Source organism: Megalobrama amblycephala, linkage group LG22, assembly GCF_018812025.1.
Source record: "Megalobrama amblycephala isolate DHTTF-2021 linkage group LG22, ASM1881202v1, whole genome shotgun sequence".
Taxonomy (NCBI): Eukaryota; Metazoa; Chordata; class Actinopteri; order Cypriniformes; family Xenocyprididae; genus Megalobrama; species Megalobrama amblycephala.
This window is the reverse complement of record NC_063065.1, coordinates 18,462,904-18,481,224: the sequence shown is the minus strand read 5'-3', so window position 1 is coordinate 18,481,224 and position 18,321 is coordinate 18,462,904. Positions and strand designations below refer to the sequence as shown.

The 18,321-nt window shown below is 34.2% G+C and overlaps 1 protein-coding gene across 1 annotated transcript in view; it reads right to left on the bottom strand.

Annotated features, from left to right (window-relative positions):
• Positions 1 to 2,419: 2,419 nt before the first annotated feature.
• Positions 2,420 to 18,321, bottom strand: part of prex2 (phosphatidylinositol-3,4,5-trisphosphate-dependent Rac exchange factor 2) — a 174,386-nt gene continuing 158,484 nt past the window's right edge. Inside the window, exons 38-40 of the mRNA XM_048175299.1 lie at positions 16,301 to 16,403; positions 8,846 to 8,913; positions 2,420 to 3,580 (exon numbers count right to left, since the gene is read on the bottom strand). Of these exons, the coding sequence (XP_048031256.1) occupies positions 3,535 to 3,580; positions 8,846 to 8,913; positions 16,301 to 16,403 (217 nt within the window). The 3' untranslated portion in view covers positions 2,420 to 3,534. The remainder of the gene's footprint in view (positions 3,581 to 8,845; positions 8,914 to 16,300; positions 16,404 to 18,321) is intronic.

Genomic DNA, 18,321 nt, shown 5'->3' with positions numbered 1-18,321 from the left:
ATAGTTACGGAGCTGGCTTCTGATTGGTCAATACAGCATTGACATGAACATGCATTCACCTGCATATTTCCCATTAATGTTATGTCAGGTATGATATCTTTCTAGCAAGAGGCTTTTGATTTGCTTAGTAAAATCAAAGACAATAGAATAACACAAGACGTCTCACTCGTATTGTTTTGAATGGGAGAAAGTGTAACACGCAATATGGCGGAATAATTCCCGCCTTCTAAATAAGAGCCAATCGCCGACTGGTAAAGACTTCGCGTCACTTCAGCGGCCGTTACCGGTTTCTATAGAAACAGTCAGACGCGCTCCTCCTAAGAGACGCACATTTAGGTCTGCGCATTAGCTTGATCCAGCCTGAAAAATATTTTTTTTTTGTCATGATTTGAGTGTTTAGAAACTAAATTTATGAGCCGGTTGTTGTTAGATTTCATTGGTGATTTCAAATATGAAATTTAATCGTAAGGTTGGCGAACAGTTTTGGAGAATTTGTTGTTTCCCCATTCAAAGAGATTGCATGATGCCCAGGATGCCCGAGAGGCGTTTCAAAGATGGCCGCCGAGTGAAATGACTTGTCTTAAAGGGACTTTGGTAAAATATAATTGCATTATAATGTAATTATAATTGTGATCAGTTATGTCTTTTCATAATGGTTTTAATTTATAATTTATTTTGGCCTTTTTTGAAAGTGTTCTGCACTGGCACTTATATGCACTGACAAGATGTGATGTTAGGGATCAGAAAAAATATTAAATAATATTAGTAAATAATTTTTAAAGAAGTTGTAATATAAACATAGGTATCTACTAAGTCCATTATTGTCACTATTTAAGTTATTACAGAACATCTGGAAACTATTTACTCCATTAAAACCGCAAGTGACAGTGTGCCTGGGGAAATTATGACAGGTAAACAATGTTTGTCAAAGACAGTTGCCTACATGCAGAGGCCATTAGTGAGATTCCTGAAGACTTTAACTGGTCTGATACCAGCTGCACATTTGATGGATGATAGCACAGCACAATAAAGCAGCTGGGAGTTTGTGTGCACTCAGCACATGCATACTGTCAAATGCAGACTAAATACATTCACTAGAGAGAGAAAAATTTTAAATCAAAATCACTGTTAAAGTCTTTTGCATAAATATTTACAGTCACAGTTCCACAATGTAAAAGAATAAGGCTGTGCCCCCAGATAACAGATTTTCGTCTTTTCTTCCGCTTTTAAAATCATTTGAATGTGTTACACTGTAAAAAATTACCGTGATTTTAACAGTAAAAGACTGTAAAAATGCTGCGGTGAAAAACTGTTGGTTTACAGAAAGTTTCCGTACTATATACGGTGAATAACTGTAATAGATCTAACGGTACATTTAATGTAATTTTACGGTAAAATACCATTAAATTCACAGTTTTTGAAAGTGAAAAATAACAATTCATTGTAAAATTTACAGTGAAAAACCGTAAATTGACATTCCCACAATTCCCTGCGTGACACTTCACATTGATATATTTTCATTGAAATAACTCTGTTTCTTCTTAGTTTTTCTCATTTATTTCTAATCAGTTATGTACATTAGGGTTTTATGTTACATCTAATGTTGTTAAATTAATGTTTATTGCATTTTTAAAATTTCATGCATGTTACCATGATGGTGTTTAGCGTGTGTGTGAATGACACTGTGTGCACCTTCTATATGTCAGTGTTGTCCTTCTCAGCTTGTGGAAAATCTGCTTGTGATGAACTTTGATTCATCATGTGACTCTTATCACCACTGTGTTTGGTGACTGTCAGTGTATTATAAAGATACAAAACAGATATTAATACTTCATTAGGCTGGTAAATTAACATTATATCAGTTAATGAAATATGTTATTTTACGGTAAATTTTACTGGTATTTTTTTTACAGTGTACTGAAATCCAATGTTAAATATACATATTTAAAATGTAAAATTCACATGTAACTCCGTAAGTATGTTTACGGTTTGATGTCATTTTTACAGTATTGTTCTGGTAACCACAGCTGCCGGTATTTTTCCGTAGAAACAATGGGATTTTTTTTACAGTGTAACTGGCCAGACAAAACACGGAAAAAAGATAAACTTTGACTCTATGATGGTTAAATTTAGCACTTAATCCACGAATCACATGTGTGCCGAACACCTAATATTTAAAGAACACACTTATCATCATGATTGCTATCTTACCAGAGATAGAGAAAAATCCTACTCCAGTAAGTAAACGTGTTCCTGTGAACCGGTTCTCAAAAATGTTGGTACTCAAAAGTGCTTCCCTCCATGTTTTCTGGTGCACATATATCTATATCTATATCTATATATATATATATATATATATATATATATATATATATATATATATATATATATATATATATAAACATGAAATATGATTGCATTTGCTTTTAAACGTTTTTATTTGAAATGAATTACAATTTGACATTACAATTTATTTGGGAATTATTACAATGGGGAAATCAACCTGTTTTAAGGTTAAAAATAAGATACATGTATTTGGAAAAATCTCAAAATGGGTTAGTTTTATGACAAAATAAATAATTTTTTTTAACAGTAACATTTTTACAGTAATATCTTCACATGAATGTATGTTCCCTTCTGGCTGCTTTTATCAAGAGTATGTGTAATTCAAAGATGCATTGTATAACATAAAAATATCTTCCGTTTCTCAAAATGGAACTTATGGAGTTAATAAACAATTCCTGTTTAGAGCGTTTTCTCACTATTGCATAGACTGATTAATTTGTTATTTTAAGCAACACTAATATAACATGTAACACAATAACTCCTGAGTGCTGAATATTTTAATTGTGGCGAGACAAAATCATTTATATACCTATGTAAGTGTGACAAGTATATAAACCTATAACACTGATGACCATGTCGTATGAACTTTCCAGTACTGTATCTAGATTCACTGAGACTGCAACATGTAGCTTAATGAACTATGGTGTTAATAAACTCTAAACAACCTTCAAGAGTTGAAACCTAATAATGTGAAAGCTAAACCTATACATATGTCGAAGATGTATATGAGAATAGATGAAATAAAAAAATGCACATACAGTTACAATGAGGCTTTTGGATGCTATGCCCAAAAAGGAACTATAAACAACAGTTACGCCTTAACACACAAGACTAAAGCACTGTGCAAATTCTTTTACATAAGGAAAAAAGTTATTTGAAACAGACATTGTGATTGACACTCTATTGATGTGAATGACTTGACAGCAGCTGCGAGATCAGACATCCTGTTTGTTTGATCTTCGGTCTAGAATGAGATGCGGTGTAGCAAAGCAAGAAATAAAAAAATGGTGCCTTAAAAAAGCTATAACAAAAGTCAATAGATATTACGATGTGAACCCTTGAGAGGTGACAGATGCCTTTGAGCAGGAGAGAGGCTGGACGTCCAGACAGTCTCTTTACTTGGACAGTGTATGTTTGTGTCGTCTGGAGTTGAACCAGGGCTGGTCCAGATCTGTTGAAGACACTGGTTTAGGGGTTGCCATCAGGAGGTGGAGGCTGACACAGTTTGTACAATCTGTTAACAGAATTTTAAAAATATATTAAAATCACATATTAAATGTGTGTGTGTTTCAGGTATTCCCTACGCTATGGGGACAAAATGTCCCTAAAACGATGGCAATACCAGAAATCTTTGACCTTGTGGGGACATTTTTTGGTCCGCATGAGGAAAGCAGCTTATAAATCATACTAGGTGTTTTTTGCAAGTTTAAAAATGCAGAAAGTTTTCTGTGATGGGTAGATTTGGGGTTAGGGGATAGAATATACACTGATCAGGCATAACATTATGACCACTGACAGATGAAGTGAACAACACTGATTATCTCTTCATCACAGCACCTGTTAGTGGGTGGCATATATTAGGCAGCAAGTGAACATTTTGTCCTCAAAGTTGATGTGTTAGAAGCAGGAAAAATGGGCAAGCGTAAGGATTTGAGCGAGTTTGACTGATGACTGGGTCAGAGCATCTCCAAAACGGCAGCTCTTGTGGGGTGTTCCCGGTCTGCAGTGGTCAGTATCTATCAAAAGTGGTCCAAGGAAGGAGCAGTGGTGAACCTGCGACAAGGTCATGTGCGGCCAAGGCTCACTGGTGCAAGTGGGGAGCGAAGACTGGCCCGTGTGGTCCGATCCAACAGATGAGCTACAGTAGCTCAAATTGCTCAAGAAGTTAATGCTGGTTCTGATAGAAAGGTGTCAGAATACACAGTGCATCGCAGTTTGTTGCATATGGGGCTGCATAGCCACAGACCAGTCAGGGTGCCCATGCTGACCTCTGTCCACCGCCGAAAGCACCAACAGTGTGCATGTGAGCATCAGAACTGGACCACGGAGCAACATTAGGACATTAGGAATATTAGGAAGGTGGTCATAATGTTATGCCTGATCGATGTATAGCTTGTATAAAAAAGTATAAAAATCATTACGTCTACGGAATGTCCCCATAAAACATGGAAAACCACCATGTACCACAGTACCTTTTAAAATTTGAAGGTCAGGAAGATTATATGATTTTGAAAGTAGTCTCTTATGCTTTTTTATGCTTTTATTTGATCCAAAATACACTAAAAACTAATATTGTGAATTATTATTACAATTAAATTAATTAAAACAATTATTAATGTATTTTAAAATATAATTTATTCCTGTGATGAAAGTTTTCAGCATCATTACTCCAGTCTTCAGTGTCACATGATCCTTCAGAAATCATTCTAATATGCTGAAACATATTATTATCAATGTTGAAAATACAGTAAAAACAATAACTGTGTTTCCATTACCCTTCAAATTGTGCAAATTGAAATTGCAAATTGAAAATACACCCAATGGAAAAAAAAAAAAAAAAGTTTTTACGGTCACATGAGGTGGTTTTTCAGGGAATTTAAAAGAATATTCCGCAAAACTGCAGGTCACCTGGTGTACGTAAAAGCATATCATTCTTTAAAGTTGGCATGGTATGTTTGGACAGAAGATGAGACAGAGCTCTTCATTAAACTCATAAAAGACAAAATAATTACGGGAATACTGGATTCTAAACAACAAAGAAATGCCACAATTTATCAAGACCTCAAAGCAGAAATGAGGGAGAAACACCCAGAAACATCTCATACGTGGCCGCTTCCATGTATAAGGGGCTATAAAGGGCCATTAAAGGTGCCCAAGAACGTTCTTTCACAAGATGTAATATAAGTCTAAGGTGTCTGTGAAGTTGTGTCTGTGAAGTTTCAGCTCAAAATACCCCATAGATTTTTTTAAATTAATTTTTTTAACTGCCTATTTTGGGGGCATCATTAACAATGCACTGATTTATACTCAGCGCCGCCCCCTTAAATCGCATGCTCCCTGCCACACCAGCTGTCGACTATATTACAGAGCATTTACAAAGTTCACACAGCTAATATAACCCTCAAATGGATCTTTACAAGATGTTCGTCATGCATGCTGCATGCATGCTTCGAATTATGTGAGTAAAGTATTTATTTTGATGTTTACGTTTGATTCTGTATGAGTTTGAGGCTATATGCTCTGTGGCTAACGGCTAATGCTACACTGTTGGAGAGATTTATAAAGAATGAAGTTGTGTTTATGCATTATACAGACTGCAAGTGTTTAAAAAATGAAAATAGCGACGGCTCTTGTCTCCGTGAATACAGTAAGAAACGATGGTAACTTTAACCTTATTTAACAGTACATTAGCAACATGCTAACTAAACTTTTAGAAAGACAATTTACAAATATCAGTAAAAATATCATGCTATCATGGATTATGTCAGTTATTATTGCTCCATCTGCCATTTTTCGCTGTTGTTCTTGCTTACCTAGTCTGATGATTCGGCTGTGTGCAGCTTCAGACGTTAACTGGCTGCCCTTGTCTACTGCCTTTTATAATGTTGGGAACATCATGGGCTGGCATTATGCAAATATTGGGGCGTACACCCCGACTGTTACGTAACAGTCGGTGTTATGTTGAGATTCGCCTGTTCTTCGGAGGTCGTTTAAACAAATGAGATTTATATAAGAAGGAGGAAACGATGGGGTTTGAGACTCACTGTATGTCTTTTCCATGTACTGAACTCTTGTTATTCAACTATGCCAAGGTAAATTCAATTTTTGAATCAAGGGCACCTTTAATGGCTAGTGTAGTGACTGCAATATACTTAAACCTACTTTACTAACATCCGGTGCCATTATTTTTGGAGTGACATATCGCGAGAGGAAAAAAATACGTTTTAGTCGCATGACAGCAGTTAATGGAAACGCCATCATTTCGCAATAGTTTTTTTTTATTAGCATTTAGAAAATATTTGCACAAATCTATAACGGAAATATATATATATATAATATTTTTTCAGGATACTTTGATGAATACAAAGTTCAAAGAAAAGCATTTATTTGAAAAAAAACCTATTATCAATGTTTTTTTATTAATCAATTTAATGCATCCTCACTGAATAAAAGTATTAATTTCTGAAAAAACAAAGTGTAATTTCTTTGCTCCACATGGCAGCAATGTTCTAATTGGCTATGATTATGTCACGTTGCATTTTCTCATACAGTGTGAACAGACTGTCACGGTGTGCCTAGTTAAGACATGATGTAATGCTATATTTGTCATTTATTTTATTATCCTCTGTTTTAAAAAGCAACTTGCTAGTGTAAATGATGTAAAACAGTCAGCACATACACTTAGATTTGTGGAATAAACAAGCTAATAACTTTCCTTCTGAGCTGTGGTGAATTTCAAAAAGGTAAAATGCAAATTCTTGAATTTAGGCAGCATTTGTTATATGCCAAATAAACCATAAGCCACGCAGCAATGATCACATGCAGTACGCCATGAAAAGCTATGAGTCATTGTCTTGAGGGTCACGCTACAGTACATCTCCCTATGGACCTCAAGTGACTGTGACAGATTAGAGTTTACACTGGAGTTTTCAACCTGCTGAGAGAGAATGAGTAAGTCTGCTTTTTAATGTGCTTCATTCTATTTTCCTGCAGGAAATATAGTTTGGCTCCCATGCATGTTCTCTCTCTTTCACACACACTCACACACACACACACACACACACACACACACACACACACACACACACACACACACACACACACACACACACACCTGCGGTATTGTGATGGCTGTTCTAATAGAGGACGTGCACTTTATGTTGAAGAATGTTTTGTGAATTTAATACCCAGCAGGTTTCTGTTCAATTTCATTGTATATAGATGAAAACAACATAATGCACACATTTGCAAGAATGCTGTCTTTTGTTTTTTTATATAGCTATACTGCAGGGGTTTATTTGAAGAATAAATGCCGAACTGTTCCTGAGTTTCTGTCTCCATTAAAACAGTGGGCCACTTATTACTAGATTTGCATTTTCGGAAAGAAATACCAGCCCTTGCAAAGCAGCAAATAATAGTGTTATATAGTAGCTGTGGGTAAGCTATACACTGAAAGAAAAAGTAAAAATGATCTAAATGAACTATTTTTATTCAAAAATATTATTTAATATTGTTGAATCAACCTAAATACATTAATTTATACATTTTTTATGGGTTAAATCAGGTAAAAAAACATTAGGTACATAAGGTAACAATTGCAGGTAACCACTTTTTCCATTGTAGGTTTTAGGCATTTTCACAATTCAGTTTGCAAACAGATGCAACAAAGAAGCCCAATCACAATTCATTATGCAAATATTACAATGATGACATTGTATTTTAAATGCTTAACATTCAGTCATGGAGTCAGGGAGATTTTCAAACCTTACATTTAACCTTAAACTTACATTTTAAAAGTAGACCTAAAAACAGCCCACCTAAAGGTAAAATTACTTACAAAAACAAGTGTTTCTTGGGAATATCCCGGACGAGCCCCCAGTTGTTAGATTAAAATCTCAATCTCAGGTAGAATATTTGTAGTCTCAGTCATCATTTGGAAATTCTGTCATCATTTACTCACCCACATTTGTTCTAAACACTTAAAGCCCAAGACACAAAAAGCCATCGGTCAGCCATTGGGCAATGTCGGGCCGTTTTTGAGCGTCGGTTGGCTTAGTTTTTGGCTCTAGTCAGACCGTTGAGAGAGAGCTTTGATTGGCTGTTCAGTGCACGAGAATAAAAGTCAAGACAGTACAGATAGAAGGCTGTTATAATTTTGTCATTTTACCTGAGCATTCAAATGTGTGAATATTTTCATAATAACATGAGCCGACTGGAATGAAGAAAGTGCTCAGCATGATTGATATTTAAAATGGTAAGCAAACACTGCTTTGTTTACGGTTTGTATATCTGCAGTCTTAATTTTGTTTCCATTTTTGAATGACGAAAACAGACTACTGATACCTGCTGATATTGACGGTAATTTCCTTGCACGCAGGCACAGAATACACATGCTAGTTGACAGTCGCCAGTAGTCCTTTTGGTGTGTTCAAGCGCAGCTTATTGGCCGAGACGCAGCTGACGAGAGGAGACAGTCAGTCTTTGATGTTGGTTTGGTGTGTCCCAGGCTTTAGAGGTTTACAGCAAACGCCTCATCAGAATGTTTGAGGCAGATCAGTATAGTGCTCTAATAATTCTGGAGGCCTAAACAATTTTCTGAAATGTGTAAATCTTTGAACCGTGGCATTTAGGTCTAAAATGATTTCATGCACATTTTGTGAAAGGTTAGTGAAAACCACAGTGTGAATGTGAGGGGACTGAAATGATGTGTGTGTGTGTGTGTGTGTGTGTGTGTGTGTATAGTCACTGAGGAAAGTGGTGTGAGGGCCGCTCTGGTTACCTTGGCACTGTTGACGGAGTGCGGTCTCTCACTCCCAGGTTCTTGGCTGAGTTCTGCACTCTTGCTCCCTAAAAAAGAGCCATAATTATAAATGACTTGCAGGCCTGTCAGAACAGTTATTCTTTAAATAAGCATGAACATATTCTGTGTCCAGTCGGTCAAAGGTGAGAAGTGGCATCATTCACAGAAGCTGTGTTGTTGTATTGTTATGGAAGTAATATGAAATATCATGCAGGCAAAAAAAAAAAAAAAGGGGGGGGGGGGGGGTACAAATATAAAATCTGAAATTATATATTTTAGTTGAATTAATTACATGACATACCAAATAATGAATCTAAGATTAATTAACCTAAGATTAATTGTTCTTTGATGAGGTAAGTTTGCAAATGTTTTGCATTTACTTGGTATTTCAAGCATGAATTGCTCTGATGGTAGAAAAACTCCTCACAACTTAATTAATGAACCGGTCAGGAGACTTAATTGCATTAATCTTTCCATCATGGCACAAAATTAATTAATGTAATAAATGAAATAACTGAATAAATTAACATAATTAACATAAATTAACATAAATTAACATTAAACATAAATATACTATATAAAATGTATACTATGTTGTGCTATGATATAAAATATATATTATATAATATATATCAGCACTTATTCAGATATATTATATAACAAATGTATGTATATTTGACAACACATTATATCAAATATATACCAATGTTGTTTTAGAATAATTGAGATACTATTAAAAAAAATTTAATAGTTTGAATATTTTTAAAAATATGTCTATATAGTTTTTATTAATTTTTATTTAGTTTTAGTTTTAGTTATTTTAGTACAAGTTAATCAATAGAACATAGATAACATAACAAATGTTTAAACTGAGAAATTTTACACTTTTATCCACTAAATGAGCTCATTTCAAATTTGATGCCTGCTACAGGTCTCAAAAAAGTTGGCACAGGGGCAACAAATGGCTGAAAAAGCAAGAAATTTTGAAAATATTCAGCTGGGAGAACATCTAGCAACTAATTAAGTTAACTGACATCAGGTCTGTAATATGATTAGCTATAAAAGGGATGTCTTAGAAGACCAGTCTCTTAGAGTAAAGATGGGCAGAGGCTCTCCAATCTGCGTAAAAAGTTTGTGGAAAACAATGTTCCCCAACGTCAAGGGCCTTCAGACGACACTGCATCACTTATCGGCATGACTGTGTCAATAACATTGCTAAATGGGCCCAGGAATACTTCCAGAAACCACTGTCGGTAAACACAATCCGCCGTGCCATCTGCAGATGCCAACTAAAGCTCTATTATGCAAAAAGGAAGTCATATGTGAACATGGTCCAGAAGCGCCGTCATGTCCTTTGGGCCAAAGCTTATTTAAAATGGACTGTTTCAAAGTGGAAAAGTGTTCTTTAGTCAGACGAGTCCAAATTTGACATTCATGGACACGTGTCCTCCAGGCTAAAGAGGAGGGAGACCTTCTAGCGTGTTATCAGCGTTCAGTTCAGGACCAAATTCCAACACCAAAACTCCAGAAACTCATTACCTCGATGTCCAGACATCTTCAAACTGTTTTGAAAAGAAGAGGAGATGCTACACCATGGTAAACATGCCCCCATCCCAACTATTTTGAGACCTGTAGCAGGCATCAAATTTGAAATGAGCTCATTTTGTGCATAAAACTGTAAAATTTCTCAGTTTAAACATCTGCTGTTATCTATGTTCTATTGTGAATAAAATATTGGCTCATGTGATTTGAAAGTCTTTTAGATTTCATTTTATTCAAATTCAAAACTCCCAATCTTTCCGGAATTCGAGTTTTAATAATATGTGTAATATTTTATATAATATGTGTTATCAAATATATACCCAACACCAAACATCTTTTGAAATAAAATCATCCAATTCTTTTCTATTTCTGCACCAAGGAAAAATGACTTTTTAAAATAAATACGCACCGGTTGGCACTTCTATTTTTAAATAATTTATATAATCATTTCCTATTCTGCACAGATTTGTTCTTTTCCTTTTCAGCCTGCTCTGCCTTCCTTCATAGACACAGTGGCTCATATTTCATAGGAAAAAAGCACAGGTATAAGGTCCTGCCAGCCAGCTGAACCTGTAACTTACAAGCCGCATCTTCTGTCACAGTTCACCAATGCTGGCCTTGTCAGATGTGTTAGATGGACTTGTCTGTGATCGTAAATTACAATTTAAAACATTCATACTCCAACATCCTGTCCCACGCTAAATGAATCAAAGGCCTGTTTAACAGACAGCATTTTTACGCCGAGCAGAATTCTATCATGTCAAAATGAAAAATGGCCACCTGCACCCTGACGTAGGAATGAAAACGTGTATCTTGCACATTTTACAAACATTAGCTGTTTCCGCAAATAGCTCTGCAGGTCGGTTTGACGTGAGGCGTCTCGGCAGGTGCGTCTGGATCAGCAGCGGGGGACGTTAGTGCCGCATAAACACTGCTGGAGGAAGTCTGTAGTGAGTGCAGCGCTTCAGTGTACAGGTACTCTGTCTCTCTGATGACTGCTGGCCGGTGAGTGCATCAGGCATGGGCGGAACCATGGTCAGTCCCTTATCATGTCATGATAACATCAGCAATTACACCACCAGAGTCACGCCATTCGCCTACTGCTTTCCTGGGACTTTAGAAGGACTGAGATATGAGAGGGCAAGAACACAAAGATCCGTTGTCTGCAGACACGGAGAAGATTATCCAACCTCTTGATAACCTTTTTTCAACAATTGCTTCTCTAAAAATATGGTTAACTCATTTTAACAGTTAAGCAATTTGGTGCTTATACACAGAAACTACATAATGGAGCAATTCGTCAGTGTCCCTTTTCCTTCTTCAATGAGTTCCAGGCATTATGATGGATGAGTCTCTTTTAAGTCTCGCTGTGAGGTACGAATCACGTGAATAATAATAAATAGCCAGCCAGGGGGAGCTCTGACGATGGTCATTCATATTGATATTCATAAAGCCATTTCGGTGCAGGTAAGGACTCATCACCCACAGGCAGTCCAGAATATAACATAATATACATGCATTATAAGTTCAGCAGATTTAAAATAAGACGGAATGCTGAAATGCAAATATATATATTATAAAAAAGTATGGCTATAGCCTAAAGGATGAAAGTTTTAATGACCTGACCTATGAATGACTATTTCTTAATGCAGTGGTTTTTATTGGGTTCTTGTTTTATATTTTACTTGGAAAATCAAGTGGAGACCCAAAATCATGATCAAATTAAACAAAAAGGTTCTTAAAACTAAACATTAAAATTTATTAAAATGACCATGAATTGTAGGTTTACATATAATGCAAAATTATTTAAATGATAATTATTAAACTATTCATTTTCCTTTTTTTTAAATTTATAATTATTATTTTACATACATTTATTTATAAATAATTTATATATGCATCAATTTATTATTAATCATTTTAGACTAGTTGCAGTTTTACTTATTAAAAATTACTTTAAATACATAAATAAAAATTGCTTTAATTTTATTATTACTTTTATTATTAATAAATAATGTAAATAGCAGAAGTGGAATATATATATATATATATATATATATATATATATATATATATATATATAATTGATGCATTTATAAATTATTGATTGATATAATCAATGTGTCAATGATAAATGTGTCAATTTATATAATAATTTATTTATTAATTTTAATACTACTTTCATTATTAAATAATGATTAAATGCTTAGCAGAAGTGGAACGCATGGAACAATAATTTATGCATCAAATTATTATTAATAAATCAGACGTAAATAAAATGTTATCAAAACGACCATGAATTGTATAGGCTTACATATAATGCAAAATTATTTAAATGATAATTATTGAACTATTCGTTTTCATTTCATTTATAATTATTATTTTACATACTTTTATTTATCTATCAATAATTTATATATGCATCACATTATTATGAATAATTTTAGATTATTTGCAATTTTACTTATTAAGAATTACTTTAACATCAATACATCAATAAAAATTGCTTTATTACTTTTATTATTACTTTTAATGTTAATAAATAAATATTATTTTATCAATTTCAATACTACTTTTATTATTAAATAATAATTAAAAATTACAGTAAATGCTTAACAGCAGAAGTGGAACACATGGAAAAATAATTTATATGCATATATGCAAAAAAAAAAAAAAAAAAAAAAAAAAAAAAATATATATATATATATATATATATATATATATATATATATATATATATATATATATATATATATATATATATATATGTGTGTGCATTAATTTAATATTAATAATCTACACATAAATAAAAATTATTTTATTTTACTAATATTATTATTTTTACTACTATTACAAATTGTAACACACACTGGCTGACCCAACAGTTGAGGAACATTAGAGAGAGAACTAATGCTCTAATGTACTCTTCAGAAAGTTATCTCCCTCAATGTGACTGAGTAACTGTCAAGGGCTCTCTGGTCTTTACCTCTCATGACTCAGGGCCACCTTGAAGTTTCATTCCTTCTGAGCTGACACAGCAACAGTCCTAGCCTTCTATTATACAAGTCTCACAGTGCTTAATGATATAAAAAAGAGCAGACCCTGTCAGTTTCATCCATAACCTCATGAAGGACGCTTCAAGGCTAGTCTGAAAATGGGTAGAAAAAGACTAACAATCTTCCACTTTCTAAATGAAAGGTAGAGAGACTTCATTTCATGAGCGTATATATCCTCCTGCTTCCAGACTAGCTAACCGGAGGGGGGAAGAGCTTATGCTAATAGCCATGTAGAGAAACCAAAATGAGAGAAAGCAAACCAAGGCAGTTAAGCTTGTTACATTTCCCAAAATAATTAAACAGGCCTTTGATAAATATAAATCCTCCTCGAAATGAACACGGTGGCCTACTGTTTGAATTTTTTTGCAACTGTAATTTCAAATAAATTAACTGGGTCAGTAAAATTCAGAAAACATTCGAAGCAGAGGTAGATATTAGTTCATCTTTTCTCTGCTGGAAATGGCACTTCAAAACTCAACCGTATAAATTAATTTCCCAGTAGACACTTTAATTGAGAAACAATGGGTTGTAAGTCAAAACTTGATATAAACTGCAAACTTGTCCCTCAAATTTGATTGGTTGTTTAGAATGTTGATCCAGGATCATGTTGTACTTGGTGAAATCACGTTCATCATTTTTGTAGTTGAAAAAATGAATACTTTTATCCAGCAAGGACGCATTAAATTGACTTTTATAATGTTAAAAAGATTTATATTCAAAATAAATGCTGTTCTTTTAAACTTTCTATTCATCAAAGAAATATTACTTGATTAGCAAATCAAATTAGAATGATTTCTGAAGGATCATGTTACACTGAAGACTGGAGTAATGAGCTTTGCATTACAGGAATAAAGTACATTTTTAAATATATTATAGGGGTCATAACATTGATTTTTTTATTATCTTAAACTCCCCCTGTAGTCAATACTTTTATCCCTTAAAATTTATCTTTTATCACCAAAATTACATATTTAAACTTTTTTTCCAGGGAAAAAAATTCTTCATGTCTTAAAATAGCTTGAATGTAACTCTACACCCTTCCTTAATTTAGTATACGCGGAGCTATGAATATGCTAATTAGCCCCACCTCCACTCACTCAAGCCAGCTCAGAGATCCACTCGGTCAACTTACTGAGGTAAACTAAATGGTATCGCTTTTTACAACGTCGGACACATAACGGTAATTAATATGATCAGCCTTTTGCTTGACTACATTATCAAACAGCTAATAATGTGTTGTTAATGTTACACGACTCCCTTGTTTCAGATCAGTCATAGTTAATGATATGCTAAAGCCTGCCGGCACGTTGACATGATTGGTTTGTGACGTCTGAAACACCAGCGATTTCAAGCTGCTTTAATGAGACTATCTTTAGATCACTGCAGTTTTTAAAGAGAAATTACTCAATGGTATTGACTTATGAATTTGCACATGGCTTGTCTAAAAGCATATTAAAAGCACCACATATAAACAACATTAAAACCTTGATATTTTAATGTATTCCTTGAGTTTTACCTATAATGTCAGTAATTAAAAAAAAACAAACAAAAAAAACATCTGCCATGGTGTGATGATGTAGTGTCAGTGTGTGACATCATAGATCCTACAATATCCAAACGAGTCATTATTGGAGCTTGGTAAATACTTTGTTTATAATGAGAAGGACAATTTAGGCTATGAAACTTGCAGGATGCTTTAAAGGTGCCCTAGAGGTGCCTTTTCAAAAGATGTAATATAAGTCTAAGGTGTCCCCTTAGATTTTTTTTAATTAATTTTTTTAACTGCCTATTTTGAGCCATTATTACATATGCACCGATTAAGCGTGCTCTCAACTGCCTTAAACAGCAAACACAAAGTTCACACAGCTAATATAACCCTCAAAATGGATCTTTACAAAGTGTTCATCATGCATACATCGTTTCCTGTGAGTATAGTATTTATTTGGATGTTTTCATTTGATTCTGAATGAGTTTGAGGCTGTGCTCCGTGGCTAACGGCTAATGCTACACTGTTGGAGAGATTTATAAAGAATGAAGTTGTGTTTATGCATTATACAGACTGCAAGTGTTTAAAAATGAAAATAGCAACGGCTCTCTTGTCTCCGTGAATACAGTAATAACCGATGGTAACTTTAACCACATTTAACAGTACATTAGCAACATGCTAACAAAACATTTAGAAAGACAATTTACAAATATCACTAAAAATATCATATTATCAATGATCATGTCAGTTATTATTGCTCCATCTGCCATTTTTCGCTATTGTCCTTGCTTGCTTACCTAGTCTGATGATTCACCTGTGCACTTGGGCTGGCATATGCAAATATTGGGGGTGTACACCCCGACTGTTACGTAACAGTCAGTGTTATGTTGAGATTCGCCTGTTCTTCGGAGGTCTTTAAACAAATCAGATTTATATAAGAAGGAGGAAACAATGGAGTTTGAGACTCACTGTATGTCTTTTCCATGTACTGAACTCTTGTTATTCAACTATGCCGACATAAATTCAATTTTTGAATCTAGGGCACCTTTAATGGTACAAAAGATTAAGGAAAATTGATTTTTCATGTCATGGAGTGTCTATTTACACTAAGTGCAAATAGCGTCTATTGTTGGCAAATGCTATTTACACTAGCTCCGCCCACCAATGTCTGGTTGGGCCACTTTTTTAAAACAAGACACTTGGAATTCAACATCTTCTGTGGCTCAGCAGTAGCAATGGTACTGTATTGGACACTGTTAGTGGACAAATTAAATAAACGAGAGTGTAAAAAGTGTGCTAAAAGTCCACAGGGCCAAAAGTGTTGAAGAAACATCCAATAACAGAACATACCTGCTTCCTCATGACATCAGTGGCCTGCATGATGCATCGTGGGGGCAAGCCGTGATTTCGGGCCAGAAGAATGGCCTGTTCCAGCGTGACACTTAGTGTACAACTGCAAGACAGGAAAGAGAATACAGGTCTATATTTAGCACCATACACTCCACATTATAATGTAAAATCAGAAGTGTTTATCAAATACATCAAGTATTTCATAAAAGTATTCATATGCTGATTGCAGCAATAGAAAAATGAGGGGGGAAATGAAAAACTTCTGTTTTCTCTCATCTGTTTTTCATTTCCCTTTATCAAAGATCACTTTCTGCCAGCCATGTTCTAATTGAATTAATTATGCTGAGATGCTTTTAATTAATAATTTAATTATAAATCAGAGGAGCTAAATAAATCCCACTAAATTCTGATTACAGCATTGAGGAGGTGGACAGATTCTGGCTCTACAGGAAAAAGCAGAGGCATTTAACAAGCTTGTGCGGCCCAGGCTGGTGTCTCATCTGTCTGTGTCAGCGCCTGGCTAACATGAAGACCTGTCAGATGTGCTGTCATTCCAGCGTGATGAAGCATGACATGCGCTTTCATTCTCTGAGAACATGTGTCTGCCACTCACGTCCCATTAACATTTGAACAGACATTGAAAGGGCAGCGTGGCCAAACAGGTGTGAGAGTCATACACTCGACTACATCGTTCTGAAATTGAACAGTCCCAAGAGACCAATAAACATCCCCCAATGTGAGCTATAAGCATGTAGTCTCTAAAAGAGAGACAGACTGTGACCACTAGATATGAGTGGGAAAGAAGCCAATCAGGACAAAAGATCTGATAAACAAACAAAATCACCCCAATTAAGAGGCCAATATAACTTTATGAGCTAGTACTAGACATGTCGATGCACAGTGTCTGGGTCAATAAGACAAGTCTTTTCCATAACCATCTGATGTACAAATCTGGAAAGCACCTCCTCAAACTAATAATCTTTGGCTGGCTGACTCTATAGGAATATATAGAGTTTTTTAATTAATAACATTAACTGAAACTAAACTAAAATACAGTTTCATCTAAAATAAAATAAAAATGACAATAAATGAATTGTAGCTTCTTGGTACAGTGCATGGCATAATATAAAACATGAACCTTTTGCAACCCACTTGCAATAATAATCATCAAAATGCCATTAGATAGCAAAAACACTCATTATACCAGTTTATTCATTTGTACCAGTTTAGTTTAGTTGAACACTGACAGTACTTCGACAGTCTTAAAATATTAAACTATATAATATATAATATAACTAAAATAAAAGCTAATAAAAAATAAAAATAAACTACAAATCATTGAAAATACTAAAACTAAAATATCATAGAACATAAAATAAAAATCAATACTAAAATTGCAAAAATATAATCAAAACTCTAGCAACTTTAGCAAGTAACAATAAGCAAAACTGAATATTTTATTTAGTTTAATTTAATGCATTAACTTCGGCAGCACTAAAATACTAAAATTATAATGAAACTAAAACAAAAACTTAAATATACATAAAAAACTAAAGACACTGAAAATGCTGAAACTCAAAATAGAATAAAAACTAAAATGACTAAATTCAAAATTACAATAAACTTGTTTAGTATAAAGTTATATATCCATGATTAAAGTAAATCATGCACATGATATAATAATTAGTTCCCTCGTTTTACTAAATCGTGGCCATGTTGTAATAATTTCTTCCATTGTTTTAGTTAAATGTGCACGATTTACTAAAATGAGGGAACAAATTATATAGTGCGCACGATTTACTAAAATGAGGGAACGAATTATATCTTGTGCACGATTTACTAAAATGAGGGAACGAATTATATCTTGCGCACGATTTACTAAAATGAGGGAACGAATTATATAGTGCGCACGATTTACTAAAACGAGGGAACGAATTATATAGTGCGCACGATTTACTAAAATGAGGGAACGAATTATATTTTGCGCACGATTTACTAAAACGAGGGAACAAATTATATAG